Source organism: Orcinus orca, chromosome 2 (assembly GCF_937001465.1).
Source record: "Orcinus orca chromosome 2, mOrcOrc1.1, whole genome shotgun sequence".
In the NCBI taxonomy this organism is placed as follows: domain Eukaryota; kingdom Metazoa; phylum Chordata; class Mammalia; order Artiodactyla; family Delphinidae; genus Orcinus; species Orcinus orca.
In genome coordinates this window covers 173,773,936-173,792,838 of record NC_064560.1, presented here as the reverse complement: position 1 = coordinate 173,792,838, position 18,903 = coordinate 173,773,936, and the positions used below count along the sequence as shown (strand labels likewise).

The window sequence follows — 18,903 nt, the reverse complement described above, 5'->3', positions numbered from 1 at the left end:
GTAGTAACGATGAATATTTTGAGCTTGTGGCTGTACTGACCTAAGTCCTCTAGGATTTTTGTTTGAAAGGAAAGGTTAGGGAGAGATGAAGCCACAAGGTAACAGAAAGACACTCAATGCTCTTTTTCAGATGCCCCAGGGGGATGCCCATCCCATCCGGTTGCTTTGTACGGAACTGGCTGCTCAGTGAATGTAGCCCTCTGGGGTGGGGTGTGTGTGTGTGGAGAGAGAGAGAGAGGAAAGATGTGCAGAGATAACATGCCTCAAAAATCATAATCATAATGGAGATTTTTCAGGCCCTGTGAATTCTCCTTTTGAGCTCAAGGTTTTCAAATATACATCAGGTTTCACCCCTTGTCTGGGATGCAGAGGAAGTTTCTGATTTATGGGTCCAGTAGTTTTTCCAGTTATGCAATCTGTAAATCTGCCATCAGTTAATTAATTTGCCACTGTCAGAAAAGGCACTGTAAGCTTCCCAGGTGAAAATCACTTTACCAAAATAAAGTGCTATTATGATAATATTAATAAAAAAGGGACTGTGAAATGTATACTTGTTTCCACTTGTGGAATTAACTGAATCAATGTCTCAGCATTCCTCCTCCAATCACTGGCAGGCACACATGTGCACACACACCCCACCTCTGGAGAGGGGCTAAGGAGGAAGATTTAAGCCTTGCTGTGTAATTTCCCAGAAAAGGATTAGAAAGGGAAAATGGGTGAAATGCAAAGTTATCTGATGACCGAGTTTGTAAGATTGGCGGCTTAGGACCCAGAGGCGTGTGTCTGCGCGTCTATTTGTCTGTCTGTCTGCAGATGACATAGTGAAGATTGCTAAATGATTTCCAATAACAAGATATGAAAACACATAGTTCCTTTGTTAGCCACATAGCTGTGGTTTTGTGTCCGTGATTCAATGTGGAAGTGAGTAGCTGTGACAGGCATTTTGTGGGGGATTTTTTCCTTCTTTTTTCTCCTAAAAAAATATTTGTGAAAGGTCTAAAATTCAAGGAAATCCACTGCTTTTTGAAAAGAAAAAAAATCCCCATTCCTTGCAAAATGAAGATCGCAAATCAAAACCTCTGGAGATACCATATTTCTGCTTCCAGCCAGTCGCCCACGCTTGGTTTCCTCCCAGAGCCTGGGCTCCTCACTGCTACCTAATGTGTCCACCCAAGGGTGCACCCAGCCAGCGGGGGTGGGGAGGTGGGGGGGGTGGGGGTGGGTAAGGGTTGCATCAGAGGCCTCTGGAGGGAATCTGGTACTCCAAGAGGCGGGGGTATCCTCTTGAGACGCCAGCCAAGCCACACCCTTGAGGAACAAACTGATTCCACATTTCTTTCTTTTTTTTGGAGGTTCTTGGGTCAAGGTCAGAGCCCCTACAGCAGGCAATAGTGTGTGAGGGAGCAACTGTGGCATAATTGATGTCTTATTGTTAGATACGTCTGGGTTTGAATCTCAGCTCTGCCACTTAATAGTTATGCTGCCCGGAGCAAGTGATTTAACCTCACGAGCCTCAGTTTTCTCATCTGTAAGATGGGGATGCCTGCCACTAATAGAATTGTCGGGAAGATTTACTAACATATGTAAATGCATATACGCACCTTTTAGGTGTCCTATGAATGGCACCAACTCTTATTTGTCCCTAGACTCTGGGATTACCTGAGCCCTTTGTTTATAGCGACAGCAGCAACTGGAAACTCTGAGAGTTTCCCCAGACCACTTGAAGGTGTTTCTGGCTCTGGTGAGGTTTCCTATCTTAGCCAAGGGTGAGCAGCATGCTGGGGAATGTCATCCACCAGAGGTACAGAGCTCAGGCCTTGAGACCCCATCCCAGCACCTCCCTGCCTGGTGGTGATAGTGGGCAAGTAAACAGCTTCTCTGTGCCTCAGTTTTCTCTTCTGTAAAATGGGGAATGATAGTTTTTATAGCATAGGTTTGCACTAATCAAATAAAGCGTAGAAAAATCACACTCTCAAGCGTAAAGAGCCTAGTAAAAATTTTAAAATGAAGTGTCTGTAGCAGGTATATGGTACATAATTGGTTGGTAGGTTTGGGATGAGCGAAGGCTTCTCAGATTGGGCGCCCAGGTCTTTTAGAAATCTCCTTTTGTTTATGGTCCTGGGGAAGAGTTCCAGGCCCTGGAAGAGCAGGCTGGCTGAAGGCTGCCAAGACTTTGACCAGCCCCTGAGAAGTATATCCTTGACCCAGGCACCAGCTGCCTTTGTCTACAATGGGCCTGTCCGGGTGGGGTAAACTCATCTGAAGTCACAGGCCTGTGTTTGCTGTCCTATAAGGCAGGCCAGCTAAGCTCTGTGTGTGTGTGTGTGTGTGTGTGTGTATGTGTGTGTGGGCGCGCCTGGGCACACGTGCCCGCCAGGGGTTGGGGGAACATACATGGAAGGAAGATGGGTCCCAAAGACCACAGGCTGGGAACCCGGGGTTCAAGAGGTGTGCGTCTCATGGCCCATTTGGTGGTGGCGAGACGTACCAAGTTCATCATGGCTTTGGGAAGTGGTCCAAACTCAATCCCCTCAGCCTCAAGTTCTCTCCTCTGATCGGTAGCACTTTCCAGGTGCCCATACGCCCTGCCTCTGTGTTTTCTTTCCCATCACCTCTTCACCTCTCCAACCACTTCCTTTTTTCACTTGCTTCTCTGTCACTCATGCAGCAGCAGCTTGTGGTGAGAGTGAGGGTGCAGTGCTGGGAGGAGTGTGATAGACCTGGTTTGAATCCTGGGTTTTGCCATTCATGAGACACGTGAGCTAGGGCCAGAGACTTACTGTCTCTGCACCGCAGGTGCTTCACAGGTGCTGTGGGGATCGTGGGAGCCGCCTTGCAGGGCACTGGGGACCTTTCTAAAGTGATGTTTGTTCTGTGCCTGAGTTTCCGTAAACAGAGCAGTTACTTGAACCAGTGGGTGTGTGTGGAGTACTGTGGCTCCACAGACTTCACTGCCTCACCTCTGCCTCACCCTGGGGACCACAGGTGCCCTGAGAAAACGTCTGGGGGGCAGGGGTGGGGGAGGAGAGCACTCTTGGCCAGGCAGCTGGGTGGTCAGTGTGGGTGGGAGCTCCAGGGAGGAGTTGTCCATGATCGCCTTCCTAAGAGACCATTTTTAACCTTGTTCCTTCCTGGTAAAAACACCTTCCTTCAAGGCTTCCCTTTTATACATGAGACCCAAAGGATAAGGCTCTAAAGCTCAGACCCAAAGCATAGCTCTCAAGCCACGATATAGTGTAGAGGTTTAGAGTACAGGCTCGGGAACGAGATGCAGATGCCGGCCTCCTGTGTCAGATTCCCAGCTCTGTTAGTCATTGGCTCTGTGACCTTAGGCAAGTTACCTAGCAACTCTGTGCCTCACCTGTAAAATGGGGATAATCATAATACCTACTTCCTCATATAATGATGATTAAATTAGTTGATATACATAAAGTGCTTAGAACAGTACCTGGCAAATAAATGTAGCTATTTGCTGTTATTTGTTGTCATCCTTGGCCCTTCCTTTTTTCCCTTTAACCAGACACACCTCCTTACCCCCTGAGCACCATCACCAGCACATTCTTCGATGTGTCCCTTTGCACTCGTGGTTCTCTCGCCCTTGGGTGGACTCTGTCCTCCCCATGCCTTCCTCCAGCTAACATCACACAACTTCTAGAAAGTCTTCCCCAGGCATCCAGACCCAGGGCTACACCTGCGTAGGGAGGCCTGGAGCATCTTGGCCAGGCAGCTCACCTGACTACCTGCTGCTTTTCCACTCTTCGATTGTAGGAAACACTCATGTGCAGGGTCTTCTCCCAGGACCACTGTGCATGGTGTGGGGCGGGGGGCGCATTGCACTCTACACAAAGGTCAGGAGATGAATGGGGCTAAACTCTAGCCTACGTTCTGCTTGCCCAGCCCTGGCACCATGCTACATCAGCCTGAAGGAAGCAGGGCAGCCTCTGTAAACTGGCTGCCCAGGGCCCCTTTTCTAATCCACACAAAGGAACCAGGTGTGCCAGCCCTCCCCTGCCTCCTGCTTCCCTGCCTGGATTGTAAGCCCTCGGTGGGCCAGATGCTTTTCCCTCAGTGCCCATGTGGGACCACGTACCATCTGAGGTGCTCACAAGTGGACCTTGGAAGTGGTTAGATGATGAATTCATGACATCCAGGTTCCCCACAAGCTGACACATCTTCCTGGGGGAACTTGGAGCCAAAGGCCCAAGTTCATTGGCCCTGGATGGCTGTGGAGTGGGACCTGGCCTGGGCTGGGGAGATGGCTCCAGTGAGGCCACGGTGCTGGGAGCCACAGAGTTCAATGTTCAATGTGATGACTATCTGGGGGGCGGCAGCTGTCTGCCCAGCGCTGTGATGACTCCATGAAGGATATAAAGAGGGTAAGGGGCTTCCCTGGTGGCGCAGTGGTTGAGAGTCCGCCTGCCGATGCACAAGACATGGGTTCGTGCCCCGGTCCGGGAAGATTCCACATGCCGCGGAGTGTCTGGGCCCGTGAGCCATGGCCGCTGAGCCTGCGCGTCCGGAGCCTGTGCTCCGCAACGCGAGAGGCCACAGCAGTGAGAGGCCCGCGTACCGCAAAAAAAAAAAAAAAAAAAAAGAGGGTAAGATCCAGTCCCCTCCTTTCCCCTCTCGGGGTCGGTATCCCTGGCCATGCTGCAGCCCTTTGGGTGGTCTTGCTGGGCCCAGAAGGAGGCAGAGGAGCTCCTGGAGGGGCCCTTCCTTTACCTCCTTCCTGGCTGGAGGGAGAGGGCGATTGCTCGGCAGTTTGACACTTGGACAAAATGAAACTTACGTAGAAAATGAGGGGCATTTCCTGGGGCCCTGGGCAGCCCTTCAGGGCACCTCCTCCTCCCCTCTCTGCCCCCTGAGGTGCCCTAGGTGTGATCCCAGGGCCTGGGCAGCCCACTCCAGCTTCCTGCCCAGCACCCTGGCCCATCCAGGAGAGAAAAAAGGCAATGCAGAGTGTCAAGGAGCAAGGGCTTGGCGGCCCGTGAGGCAGGCCGCTCAGTGGCGAAGCGTTCGCAGCTGACCAAGGCATGAGGGGTCTGAGGGTGGAGGGGCGTGAGGTGGCTCAGAGGGGTCTCTGGACACCTGGGACACTGAGGCAGCACCTACGTAATGCTGCTCTAGAGGTGGGAGCCAGACCTCAGGCCCGGGCTCGGTGTCCCACAGACGATGCCCCAGACGTGCACAGCTCCACCAGCCTCCGCCTCTTATCCGCCTGCAAGGAAGCAGGGTGCTGTGTTCTCTCCCCAGCTACTGGGCGAGCGGAGCAGGGTGCAGTTCTGAGCAGGCGAGGCTCCCTGGGTTCTGCCCCCTCCCCACCCTCAGCCTGGCAGGGGCATCCCCTGGGGTCTGTGAGCCCGAGCTCCGGACCTCTCAGACCTGGCTGTGGCCACGGAAAAAAGCTAAAGGTGCAGACCTCAGAGCAGGGGGATATGACTCACAGGTGGCCGGGGTGGGGGGGGACCTCAGGCAGACCGGTGAGGCCTAAGGGGTCGGGCAAGTGGGCACAGCAGGACCGGCAGCAGGAGAGGTCTTGAGACCTGTAGGGGACGCCAGCTCTCGGCCCTTCCGGGAGGGCAGCAGGGTATGAGGGTCCCAGTGTTGGGGATGCCGGAACTGTGTGCCAGGCAGTGGGAAGGGGCTGGGTCCCCCAGGACTGCCCCACTGAGCATGCCACCCTACTTGTCTCTCAGATGTCACGGGCCCAGAGCCCCGCCCTGAGCAGGAATGGCTGCTGCTTCCTTTCTGGTATGGGGTCGGGGGGTGGGGGGTTAGAGGCGAGGACCCAGGTCCTCGATCCCAAGGACAAGGTGCTCAGGCCTCTCCAGGGACCACCATGTCGCCAGGCAACCCTGGCTTTTTAGACATCCTTCCTCAGGTCATGCTGAACCCTGCTCCCCTGTGACCTGGGCCTGGGTCCATGTCTTCCGGAAATCCAGTCTCTTTCCTGCCACATCCTCAGGACAGCAAGGATTAAAAGGGTGCTGATTCCCCTAGGCCAGGACAGTCAGGGAACCCAAGTGCCTGGGGACAAAGAATGCAGTGAGGGTAGCCAGGGAAACTTTTAACCACATAGCCAAGATAGACTTTCCGGGTTCAAATCCAGACTCCTCCATTTTCTATGCTGTGCTGTCCAATGCAGTAGCCATCAGCCACAAAGGGACTATTTAAATTTAATTTAATGTAAAACTCAGTCACACCAGCTGCATTTCCAAGTGCTTCAAAGCCACAGTGGCTAGTAGCTAGCATATTGGATGGCACAGACTATAGAGCATTTCCATCACCACAGGAAGTTCTACTGGACAGTGCAATTCTAGACGAATGACCTTGGACAAGTCCTTAACCTCTCTGTGCCTCAGTTTCATTTTCTGAAAAACTGGGGTTAATAACAGTACCTAGCCCCTTAAGGTGGTTGTGAAGATTAGATAACATATGCAAATAGAACAATTAATACACAGCACAGAGTTAGTGCTCAATAAATGTTCATTATTACTGTCTAGGACAAGAGGGGCAGAGTTCAAGTCTTCCCCTCCTTACAGTGACACCTGGGAACCCACCAACCTGGCACCTCTGATACCCAGAGGCTGGGGAGTGATGGCTGCTGTCTTAGCTCAGCCTGGGCCATACCTGCTCAGGCCCCCAAACTATGCATCACGTAGAATCAGCAGGCTCCTTGCTTTGTGCCAAGGCCATGGTGTCCCCTCCTCTTCACCCACCAAGGCTGGGTGCCCCCTTGTTCCCTGCCGGGGCAGGGCAGGTTTGCAGCGGGGGCTAGAGCGTGATGTCTGGAAACACTACCTTGGGTCCCTGGGGATTAGGCACAAGGGCCACCTGACTGTGGGCTTGAGGCCTGGACAGCGAGGAGGAGAGAAGGAGCAGAGCTCTGCGAGGGCTTCCCCCTGCCTCTCCAGGACCCAGATTCTCAGGGGAGACTGAGCCACTTGGGAGGCGCCAAGGTGTGTTCAATTGTAACGAGCTGGGCCTGCAGTTACAGGAAGGCCCGGAGCAGGGATAGAGTTCAAGGAGCGCCCTCCTGTCTTGGTGCTCTCTCCCTGTCCCCTCCTACCTCTCTGACATCTCCACAACCTCTTTCTTGGTCTGCCCCTCAAGCCTTGCTGCTCCCCAGACCCCCTCCTCTGCCCTTATTTATTCTCTCTTTGCTCCTGTATTTCTCAAAGTGTTTCCATGTCAGAGCATCTGGCAGTCATAAGGGATACCATGAGCTATCAATGTAATTAATTCCATAATTAGAACTGGGAACAGTTTTACTAGCAGAAACTATGATGATCATCTGTGTGTGCAAAATAAAAACCCGCTATAGGCACACGCACATAGCCATGTAGACAGCAAGCTGTCGAGTGAAGTGTGATGGGCTGTTGCCACGTTTTCCCGTCAGTATTCCTTTTTGGCTTGTCAGTTGCTTTATCGCATGCTAGCAGGCAAGCGGTAGCAGGCACCAAAGGTTGGAGACAAATTTATGGGAGCAAAGCCCAACACGGGGACCAGTCTCTTCATTAACACATTTCCCTTTTTGAAACAGGCAAGTGTAAGCAGAGTCCAGCAGTGGAACTCTGAGTCGTGGTTTGTTATGAATACTCTCCCCGAGTAATATGGTCCCTGCAGCCCCACCTCTCCACCAGGACTCCCTTGACTGTGTCTGCAGTCTGTGTCTGCAGCCTCTCTCCTGAGTGCTGCCTCCTGGGTATTTCCATCTGCTTCTGAGATCCATCCTGAGGCACCCGCACTCACCATGTCCCAAACTGAGTCACTTCTTGGATCACTCCTTGAGATCTTGGAATGTCCTCCACCCATTTGTCTAAGCCACAGCTGGGAACTCTCTATGTGTTAAATATCCCCTGAATCCCGATCCTCTTCTTGGTCCCATCCTTGGTCCCTGCTAGCCTAGAGCCCAGCCAAAGCCTTCCAGCTGGCCTCCAGCCCTCCCCTCTCTGGTCTATCCACCACCAGGTAATCTTTCATCAAAGTAATAAACATTTGAAAAGGCCCATCCCATCATGTCCTAGACCTGCTTGAAGACCACCTGCACCTCAAGGCTAATGTATGGCTCCCGCTGTACCTCCACACATGTGCTGGGATGCTGGTTCCTTTGCTCAGTCTCCACTGGAGCAGAGAGGGCAAGAGAGTCTTTGCCACCCTTGGACCTGGATACCTGGCACGTGGCAGGCATTCAGTAAGTGCTTCTTGAATGCATGAAAGAGGGTGGGCTTCTCCAAAATCTCTAGGGATTCCCCCTTACCCATTCAGTACAGCCCAGACACCTCCCTGATATTTCAAGCCCTCCACGATATGGACCCGAACCTATTCTTCTTTAATCCCTCGCAGCCTCAGTGAAATGGCGATAGAGAAATGACAAATGGTAGGGTGGCTTGAGGATGAACTTACCTGGTTTGGTAACCTGGCTTCTGCACTTAGGAGTTCTGCGACCTTCAGCAAGGTATAGAACCTCCCTACCCTCTGTTTTCTTGACTGTGAAATGGGGGATAATGAGTATCTAACTCTTAGGGTTATGGAGAGGATTTCATGAGATAATGCATGTGACATGCATTGTTGGCATGCAGCCCGGCACAGCACAAGCATTCATTAAATTGTAGCACCAGTTTCTTCCCCATGCATCCACTTCCCACTCCCCCCCCAACACACACACACACACACACACACACACACACACACACAGGAAACCACTTATTAATTCTCAGGGTATCCTTCCAAGGTTGCTTTATGAATATGCAAATAAATTCATGCTTATTTTCTCTATTTTTACACAAAAGTTTACATGCCCCACACCAGGAGTCAGCAAACTTCTTCCACAAAAAGCCAGATAGTAAATATTTTAGGCTTTGTACAACATATGGTGTCTGCAACTACTCAGCTCTGCCACTGTAGAGCAAAAGCAGTTTTAGACAATGAGTGTGACTGTGTTCCAGTTAAACTGTATTTATGGAAACAAATTTGAATTTCATATCGCTTTCTCATGTCATGAAATATTATTCTTCGTTTGATTTTTTCCAACCATTAAAAAGTATAAAAAACCATTGTTAGGTCACAGTCTGTACAAAAACAGTCGGTGGGCCAGATTTGGGCTGTTTTTTCACTTTTCTATATATCTTGGAGAGCTTTTCTGTGGATGTAAAAGGGCTGCATCTTTCTGTTTTGAGGGCATAGGACTCCATCCCGTGGATGTCTCTTAGTTTGTTTAACCAATCCCCTACTAAGGGACACTTAAATTGTTTCTATTCTTTACAAAATATTTTGCTATTACAAAACAGTGCTACTATGAATAATATTGTTCATCCATCATTGTGGACGTTTACAAGTGTCTTAGGTCAGTTCCCCCTAGAGGCGGAGCTGGGACGTGAATTCAGATGTGTGTGTGATTTACTCGGGGAGGGCTAAGGGCGGGAGGAAGGCAGAATGGAAAGGCGGAAAGAGCCAAGCAAGGATTGGTCCCGGGAAAATCAAGCCAAAGCCTAACAGAGGGCGGAGCTTGGACAGCTGTCCCACCTTGAAGCAAGGAGGCGGGGCTTTTAAACTTCCGGTTCAGTCAGTCATTGGCTTCGTGGTCATGATGGTGGGAGGAGCTTGTCAGGTGGTTGTCTTCTGTCCGGAGCACAGCTCAGGGGAAGCCAGTGTGGGGTGCACCGGCCGCAAAGGGGACTGGGCAGGGCGGCAGCAGTGCCTACCACAGCAGGTGTATCTGCAGCACAGCCTCGGAGGTGGACCTGAAGGGGCAAAGCATTGATGCATTGCGGTGTGGATGGACATTGCCAAATTGCTCTCCAAATGGGCTGTGTCGACTTACATTCCTACCAGCAACATCTGAGTATCTGTTTCTGCACAATCTCACCAAATTAGTCTATTATTAAACTTTTGGATTTTTTGCTAATCTGATGGACTGAAAAATGCTATCTCAAAGTAGTTTTCATTTGCACATCCCTTAGAATGAGAAAAGTTGAGCCTACTTTCATGTGTTTAAGAAACATTTGGGGCGGTGGGAGCACATCCGCTCGCCACCTGGGGACCCGCGCCGCGCTCCCCGACCCCGCCCGCCCGACGCCCATTCCCCCGCCCTCCGCTCGCCCGGGTTATAATTGCCTCTCACCACCCGTTGGGGTTATTTTGGGGGTGGTTGCAGGTGGCGGCGGAGGCGAGGAGGGGAATTGTGTCTCCTTTCCCGGGACGGGGGAGCGGCGTCGGAGGCCACGGTTTCCAGGGTCCCTACCTATGGGAGGAGTACTTCCTTCTTTCCATTGACATCAAGCTTGGCCATGGGACTTGACCAAAGTCAATGGAAGATGAGAAGTGATATAGGTCATGTCTAAGAAGAAGCTTTGGAAGCCAATGCATGAATTTATTTTGCTCATTTTCCTCTGCCACAGGAAAAACAGGTGCCAGATAAAGGCTTTTTCTTTTGCCAGGATTCCAGAATGAAGATACCTGTAACCAACCCAAAGTCAACATAACAAAAATGAGAAATATATTTTTGTTCTAGTAAAACAGTAGTTCTCAAAGTGCTATCTGTTAGCCCAAGACCCTTTAAGGGTTAGAACTATTTTAATAATAATACTAAGTTCCTTTTTCATTGTGTTGACAATTGCACTATGGTTCATAAGCCGTGGTGGGGAAAACGGCTGGTGCCTTAGGAAAAGTCAGTGCAGTTCCTTCAAACTGTGCTCTTTGTCACCATATATTTATAGTAAACAAAAAAAATTATACTTGAGAAGGTACTTGATGAAGCAATGAAATATTAATTTTTAAAAATCTTGATCTTGCAAAAAAAAGAAACATTTGGGTTTTTTTTTCTGTGAACAGTTCTTATTCCTTTGCTGACTTTTCTTCTAGGGATATTGGTTTGGTCTGTCTTTTCTGTTTCTAGGAGCTCTTTAAATATTATGGAGATTGGTTCTTTATCGTGATATGAATTGCACATATTTTTCCCATTTTGTCTTTTGTCTTTTTACTTTGTTTAAAGTCATTTTGGCCAAGCAGAGGTTTTTGATCATAGGGTTGGTTGTTTGGACAAGTAAATGATATGTTATGTAAAACACCTAGAATGATGTCCACTACTTGGTAGGCACTGAATGGATGTTATTTTCCTTCCCTCCCTTCCCTTCCATTCTATGCTTTATCCAACTGTGCTCATTATCCTTCCTTAAATATGGCCCATGTTTCCCACCTTCACGTGTTTTCTTATGTTACTTTTCTTATCTGGAATGTCTTCCCCCTCATTTTGGACTGTGAAATTCCTACCCTTCTCTTAAGCCCCAGCTCAAATGTCATGGTCCTGCTTACATCTGAACTCCTGTACCTCTGTTAGCCATCAGAGTCCACCTTGGATCCTAGTAATATACACACATTTATCATGCTTTTCCTGAGCCTCAATTTCCTTACCTATAAATTGGAGTTGCTGGGGAAAATAGAGATTTATTTTTATTACAACATAATGCGTGTTTACTGTAAAACTGTAAAAAAAATTTTTTTACTGAAAAAAATCTAAAAATATGAAAACATAAAGTTTAAAACAGTAGTAACACATACATAGGCATTCTCATCCCCAAGGGGCAGCCACTGTTTACAGATCCTTCCAGACCTTTCCTATGCCTATATAAATATCTGTAGGGAAGAGAGAGAGGTTTTTCTTCAAACAAAAACCTGGAAGTATTACTGTCCATATTATTCTGCAACTTACTTTTTTCATTCAATAAAATAACATGAATAAGATGATGCATTTAAAAAAAAAAAGATGATGCATTTAAAGTACATCCTTCAGTGCTCTGTCCATGGGAGCTGTAATTATTCTATGCACCTTGCAGTGATGTTTTTAAACTTTCTTTTGGCAGCAGAACACTTAGCAAATGAAATAGTATGTGGAAAACCCAGTTATCAATTAGATAGAGTGGAGCCACCAGGCTAAGGTGAAAGTGGGTGGGAAGGAGGGCACGGAGCCCCTCACCCACTCGTCTCCCCATCACTGTTTGAGAACCTTAGTGAGTTGCGCAGAATATGGGGGCAACATGTTCAGCTGAGTGGCATTATCATGGGTATGCACTGTCCAGGGAGTTTCCACTCAGGTCTGAAGATCCCAGCCAGCTGGGATGGAAGGTTTTTTCCCAAGTTAGTTGAAAGAGCCAGAGAGTCCTCAGACCAGAGCACATCTTGGTGGATCATACCCAGTGGCTCCTCCTTGGCTCCATGACGGTCTGTGATGAGAGTTTTCGTTGGTCCATGAAGAAATGAAAAAAATAAAGCCAATGAGGTGAGATTTCCACGAAGTTAAGCTTATTCAAATAGTTCTTATTGGCATTGAAATGTCTTTTCTTTCATAAAATTATGGTGGTAATAATTGGGAGGTGTGTGTGTGTGTGTGTGTGTGTGTGTGTGTGTGTGTGTGTGTGTTTTAATGTCTTACCTAAATAAAAAGTTGGCAACTTTGGTCCCCTACATTTGTTTCAAAATTTTACTGATCCATGAAATCCTGAAGTCTAGAGAGATGGATGTTCCAGTCAATTGTGGCAGCTCTGCCAGGACCTCCTTGGAACAATCCCAGAGAGATAATCTTGGGCCAGGCGAATCTGAGAACATTTATGCTATCCTTTAACGAAATCAAAGCAGTTTTTCCAAAGCTGAGAGTGGACAGAGCCCCGCTCCGGGGACTTTAGTCAAAGGAAGTCACCTTCCCAGTGCAGCTCTCACTTGCCTCTGTTGCTACCACTCTCTAGGAGCCAGAGCTGAGCTGAGGACCTGAAGCCCTTCACACATGGGGTGGGGGGCCCTCCCTCCCTGTCCACCTCCAAGGACTGGTCTGGGCTTTATGAAGGGAGATAGCTGACTCTTTAGAGGGGTGTTTTCAGTGTAAGACATAGGACCTATCAAAGAATCAAGACTTCCTTCTTTACTTGGCTGTGAGCCTCTCAGAAGGTAGGACTTCTTGATTTGTATTGTTTAACCCGAAATCCCCATCACAGCAGTAGATGACAATGGATTGAGCTCAGAAGGCTGTGGTTGTTAAAAATGTATTGACACAAGATTAGTCCCTTGGCCTTTTATATGTAAGGATGCTTGGGCAGTATAACAAGATATTTGAGGTGTCTTTTATTCCTCTTAGATGAAGAAGAATTTTTAGTGGCTTGGGGAGGGGTATTTTGTCTGAACTATAGCTAGCACTTCCTTTTCTTTGTTCATGTGATTTTAAAATTCTGGTATAGTTTTCAACTTGTGACCACTTATTTATATTTTCAAAATAATCACATGGTGTCACTGTTCCCCTTGGTCCTCACCACAGCCCGGTGAAGTGGGTGTCACTATTCCTGTTTTACTGATTAGGAATCTGAGTTTCAGGGGATCTCAGTGACTGGTCAAGTAGGAGGCAGAACTGACATCTGCCTGGCCCAACTCCTGTCCTCTCTTCTCTGTACAGACAGGTCCTTTCTACAACTAGGGAAGACATTTTTTTCTTCTCTGCAAAGTTAAACCTTTGGCCCTTAAGGGATTTGAACTCAGGAATCTTGGGGCCATTAGCATTGAGTTCCAACTAGAGAAACAAGTGATGGCAACAGTAACAACAGTGACAGCAAACGACCAAGAAAGAACCCTTTGAGTTTCCACCTTGACCAGACTGGAGAGCTCTTTGTCAGCATCAAGTTCAGAAATGTCCCAGGTGGTCCGGGCAGAACCTGAACTACTCCCTTTAGCTCCCTGGGTGCTCTGTGATGCTGACACTAAGCTGAGCCATGGCACTGGCTTGGTAGCACCAGGAGGAGACTTCTACCGACCCACCAGCTCACTTACCTCTCACTCTTTGGTGAACTCTTGGAAGCCATTGGAAGGATTGTGTTTTCTGCTGCAGCTGGCTGTGTTGACCTTCTCCTCGGAGTTAGGAGCAGGTGCCTGAGGGTGGAGTCCCCAAATCTGGTTCATTACAGCTCCCAGAGCTTCTGGGGTGGCTAACGGGCCCTCTCTCTCACTCCAGCCCTCAAACTCGGGGAGCAGGCTGGGGCATGTGTGGGGCTGTCAGGTTGAGTATTTGCTGCTGGTCGCACTGGAAGAAGCGCAGTGGTGAAGCTCACGGGAGCCAAGTCCCAGGCCAACAGGGCTGGGGAAGGGCTGGAAGGTGCCCAACTCTGACACCTGTGCTGCTCTGGCTTCTGCCAGGAAGGAATGAGAGGGAGATTGCTCATGGCCTGGACACCCGGGGCCAACAGGAGTAGGGACGATGGAGGGAGAGGGTCCCAGGACCCACTTGGGCAAAGAATCCAGTGGAGAGGCTAGGGGTGGAACCTACGGGAGGAAAGAGCACCACCCCAGGCCTGAGCAGAGGCTTCTAGGCTGAGTTTCTGTCATGGTCTGGGCTGCTCTGTTGGGTGGCACAAGAGTCAAGCTCTGCTGGATTGGAGTCCTGGGGCCTGATTTACCTGTTGTATAACCTTGGGCAAGTAATTACTCTCTCAGCTTCAGTGTCTACAATGTGCTCACACCCACCATAGTCCAGACCCTGTCATGTATACAGTGGTTCACATACATTTTGACAGTGACAGAGTATTTACAACAAGGCTGCCTTGTAGAATGACCTGCCTTATAATAAACACATAAAGAACCGTTCAAGTTTATGAGCAAACAACTCAAATAGTTAAGATATCAAAGGACATGAGCAGAAAATTTTCACAAGTGGTAAATAGATGTATGAAAAAAATTCAACCTCAGGGCTTCCCTGGTGGCGCAGTTGTTGAGAGTCCGCCTTCCGATGCAGGGGACGCGGGTTCGTGCCCCGGTCCGGGAAGATCCCACATGCCGCGGAGCGGCTGGGCCCGTGAGCCATGGCTGCTGAGCCTGCGTGTCCGGAGCCTGTGCTCCGCAATGGGAGAGGCCACAACAGTGAGAGGCCCGCATACTGCAAAAAAAAAAAAAAAAAAAAAAAAAAAAAAAAAAAAATTCAACCTCAGAAATGATTTAAAAAGGTAGCTAAAGCAACATTGAAGTATCATTTATGATGATGATGATGAAAAATTAATAATACACTGGCGAGGCTGTGTATAATATAATAATGCTGGCGAGGCTGCACTCTGAATGGGACATTTATACAACCTTTTGGAGAGCAGTCCTCCAGTGTATACCTAGAGCCATAAATGTAACCTCTGATATGATCATTCTAGTCCACAGAATTAATCCTAAAATAATAAGCCTTTTCAAAATGTTTCTTATAAATATTTTTCAAATATACAGAATAAAAACAGTTTAATGGATCCCCCATACTAAAGGAATATTTTAACCGAAGAAAAAAATCCATATGAGTCAGGATGTCCACAGTTAAAAATTAAAAAAACAATCTAAGTATATAACAGGAGAATGTCTGAATAAATTGTGATTCATCTTCAGATAGACTACCTTGTAGCCATTAAGATGATCAATATGAAAATTGTGGAATTGTATAAAGTACGATCTAATGTTAAGTGAAAAATCAGAACTTAAATGGTATCTGCAAGTGATGACAATAGTGTAAGAACATATACTTGAGCAAAGGTTGAAAGGAAATATGCCAAAGTATTTGCCGTGTTGGGGTAGGAGGAGGATGAATTCATTTTTTTTCTCCTTGAACATTGTTGTTATATTATTTTTACAATAACATTAATCAGAGGGATATTCAGGGCTCTGCCCCTAAATCAATCTGTTAACGTGTATTTGCTGGGCACATGTTCCACAAGCAATTTGTATGAAAGGTTGTATTAAGAAGTGGCAAGAAGCAGGCACAGGATTCAGTTTTAGGGCAAGGGCTGGTCCATCAGAGTCTCAAACTCTTCAAATGTCAGAGCTACATGGGACCAATCTAACACCTTTATTTCGCAGTCAAGGGCCCTGAGGCCCAGGGAGGCTCAGTGACTTGCCCAGAATACCCAGCCAAAGCCTGGCAGTTCTACATAGGGGTAGGCACTCCCACCGAACTAGCCAGCTGGCCTTAGCCCTGTTCCCCTGTCTCAGGGCACCTCCGTTTTCCTGGAGTTGGCAAGAAGGCAGCCAGAGAACATTCTTCTACTGCAGAGGCGGGGGTGGACGTCCTGAACAGGAAGGGCACAGAGACACTGTTCCTGGGATGCAAACCCCATGCCCCGGTTGTCTCCACAGGACCCTGAGTGGGCTCAGCCAGACACACGCCACCCAGCAGCACGTGGGGCTGTCCCAGACCGTCCGACTTTATCTGGCCACTGCGGCCAATGGCCAGCTGACCTCCAATGCCCTGCCCATGGGGCCAGGCCCTGAACGGAAGGATGGTGCCCAGCAGGCAGCATATCTGGGCCACCCGTCATCCTCCTGGGGTAAGGACACCCTGGCTCCAGGTCCTCAAAGAGCAGGGCATCTAAATCTTGGACCTCCTTCTCCCCACCTTTGCTTCCCCCTTCACCCTCTCAGAAGGGCTGTGTTGTCACCCTGTCTCTTATCTTTTCAGCCAATGAACAAAACAGTTGTCAAGCATCTGCTTTGTGTCGGGCTCCGGGGGTCCTAAACCAGCTGTTGGAGGCTTTGCCCCTTTGAGACACCTAGACCTTGCTTGCTCCATTTCTGCCCCATCTGTCACCTGTTCTGCCTTTGCTTCCCTCATATCCAGTTGTGAACCTCACCTCCCTGGCGCCAGTCCTTCCACCTCATCCTTCCTGTAAACCCCTTGTTACCTACAGCGGGGCCTCTGCTTCCCAGAGGAGAGAGCTGAGCATCCCTAAGGATTCAAGCCTCCACACATTCTTGCTCGTTGCCCAGCCATCCTTCCCGGTGTGCCTGGACACTTTCTCTCATTCCTCAGAGCAGCTACTCCAAGCTGCCCCCACCTTCCCCAGGCCCATCCCATGGCCATGCTTTCTACTCCCAAGAGTCCTCACCTTCCTGCCCATTTTAAAGTGTACACATCAGTGATGTTTAGCATATCCACAATTTTGTGCATCCACCATCTAATTACAGAACATTGCCATCGCTGCCAGAAGAAGCCCCGTGCCCATTAAGCAGTCACTCCCTTCCCCACTCCCACCCTCGCCTCGGCCCCTGGTCCCGCTAATCTACTCCCTGTCCTTATAGATTTGCGTATCCTGGACATTTCATATAAACGGAATCATGCAATACGTGGCCTTTTGTGTCTGGCTCTTTCACTTAGTGTAATGTTTTTGAGGTTTATCCATGCTGTGGACAGCATGCATCAGTGTCCTTTTTATAGCTGATGACCTTTCTTGCCATCTTGAGAAGGAAGTGCCCCTCTTCTTGTCTAAGGCACATCCCACTGTTTCTTGACTCTTCTGGAACCCTAGGCTGTCACTTGCCCTCCCCCCACCCCGGTTCTCCTCCCCCTTCAACCTATCCCCAACTCAGCCCTTTCCCTAGAGCATATACAGTTACTTACAGCTCTCCCATTCACACACACACACACACACACACACACACACACGCATGGCTATTTCTCCACTTCCCTCTGCCTTCCTTTCTATCTCTCCTTCCTTCACAGTCAAGTCTCCATAGACCTTTTATACTTCCCTTCTCAACCCCTCCGCCTCCTGGCTTCCCCGCTGGGCCCCCTATACAGAATGAATACCCCTCCTTTGTATTTCCACTTGTGTTAAATGAAGCGACCTCAGCTCACACTGCTACAAAGACCTCCCAACCAGTCACCCTGTCTCTCCATCCACCTGCACACCCCAGCTCAGATGGCATTACCCTCCCCCCACTTCGTCTTTGATCTCTCACTGAAAATTTTCAATGATTTCCCACCACCAACTGAATAAAGTTCCCTATCCTTGTTCTGGCCATTAGGGCCTCCAACACCCGACTCTAAATCATTCTTTCAGGTGTTCTCTTGGAAAACTCTCTTCTCTGGCAAGTCTGAGCTGCATTCTGTTCTCTGCCCTTTGGTGCAAAGCCCAGATGCAGCCCTTGCTAGCTGTGTGACTTGGGATGCAACCCATCCTTCTCTGAACCTCAGTTTCCTTAACTGTCAGATGGAAATATTAGGTTAGATATAAGAACGTTGCCAATATTCAACCATTTTAACCTACAAAAATGGCAATTTCTAGTGGCTCAACCTAAAATAATACTCAACAGGGTTGAGAGTTATTGTGCATAAGGCGTGAACTCAGTTGCTGGCCTGTCGGCATCCCTCAGTAGATGTTGGCCTGTGAGCTGTTACTCGGCCCCCGCTATGGAACCTCGCATCCAGGAGGTACTTAGCAAATGCCCTTGGGATGGATTCAACCCAGTCCCGTGGGCCTTTCTAACCAGCCTCTGGAGGTCACAGCTGTGCCTCTCAGCCTTGCCCCCTGGACCCAAGCCCTCTCTCTGCAGGGCTGAATCTCACGGAGAAAATCAAGAAGATCAAGATCGTCTTCACTCCCACCGTCTGCAAGCAGACCTGTGCCCATGGGCGCTGTGCCAGCAGCTGCGAGCGTGGCGACACCACCACCCTGTACAGCCAGAGCGGCCACGGGCATGACCCCAAGTCTGGTTTCCGAATCTGTGAGTCCATTCCCCGTTCACATGGTTCCTGGCTGGCCCTGGGGCTGGGTGCAGGGGTAGCCAGAAGGACAGGCCTGCCTTGGGCTGGATCCCAGCTCTTCTGCAGGAAGGAGGCCGGGTGCCCTCGTACCGTGGCTCCTGTGAATGGTCTCCAACCACACAGTGCTGAGTCCTCACCCAGCTCTGTCACATGTGACTCTGAGCAAGTCTCACAACCTCGCTGAATCCAAGTTTCCTCCACAGAAAAGTGAAGGCGTTAACAGTGCCATTCCCCCCAAGCCCCCCACTCCCGTCCCATCCCCCAGGTTACTGCAGGGTGGAGGAAAGGCAAGGCCTGTTATTATCCATCCTCCTTCACCCTCCCAGGCCTCCTGGAAAGTCCCTGCATTTCAGGGGGTG

General features: G+C 49.2%; 1 protein-coding gene and 1 long non-coding RNA gene across 9 annotated transcripts in view; both read left to right on the top strand.

The window, feature by feature from the left end:
* LTBP2 (latent transforming growth factor beta binding protein 2) overlaps nt 1–18,903 on the top strand; it is a 97,979-nt gene that overhangs the window by 31,008 nt on the left and 48,068 nt on the right. For all 8 annotated transcript variants that reach the window (XM_049705294.1, XM_033403531.2, XM_033403420.2 and 5 more), the window contains exons 4-5: nt 16,138–16,328; nt 18,334–18,504. In XM_049705294.1, the coding sequence (XP_049561251.1) occupies nt 16,138–16,328; nt 18,334–18,504 (362 nt within the window). The remainder of the gene's footprint in view (nt 1–16,137; nt 16,329–18,333; nt 18,505–18,903) is intronic.
* LOC125963375 (uncharacterized) lies at nt 1,257–14,721 on the top strand. The gene is made up of 2 exons (XR_007475253.1): nt 1,257–12,385; nt 12,443–14,721. It is a non-coding gene; the product is annotated as an uncharacterized LOC125963375 (long non-coding RNA).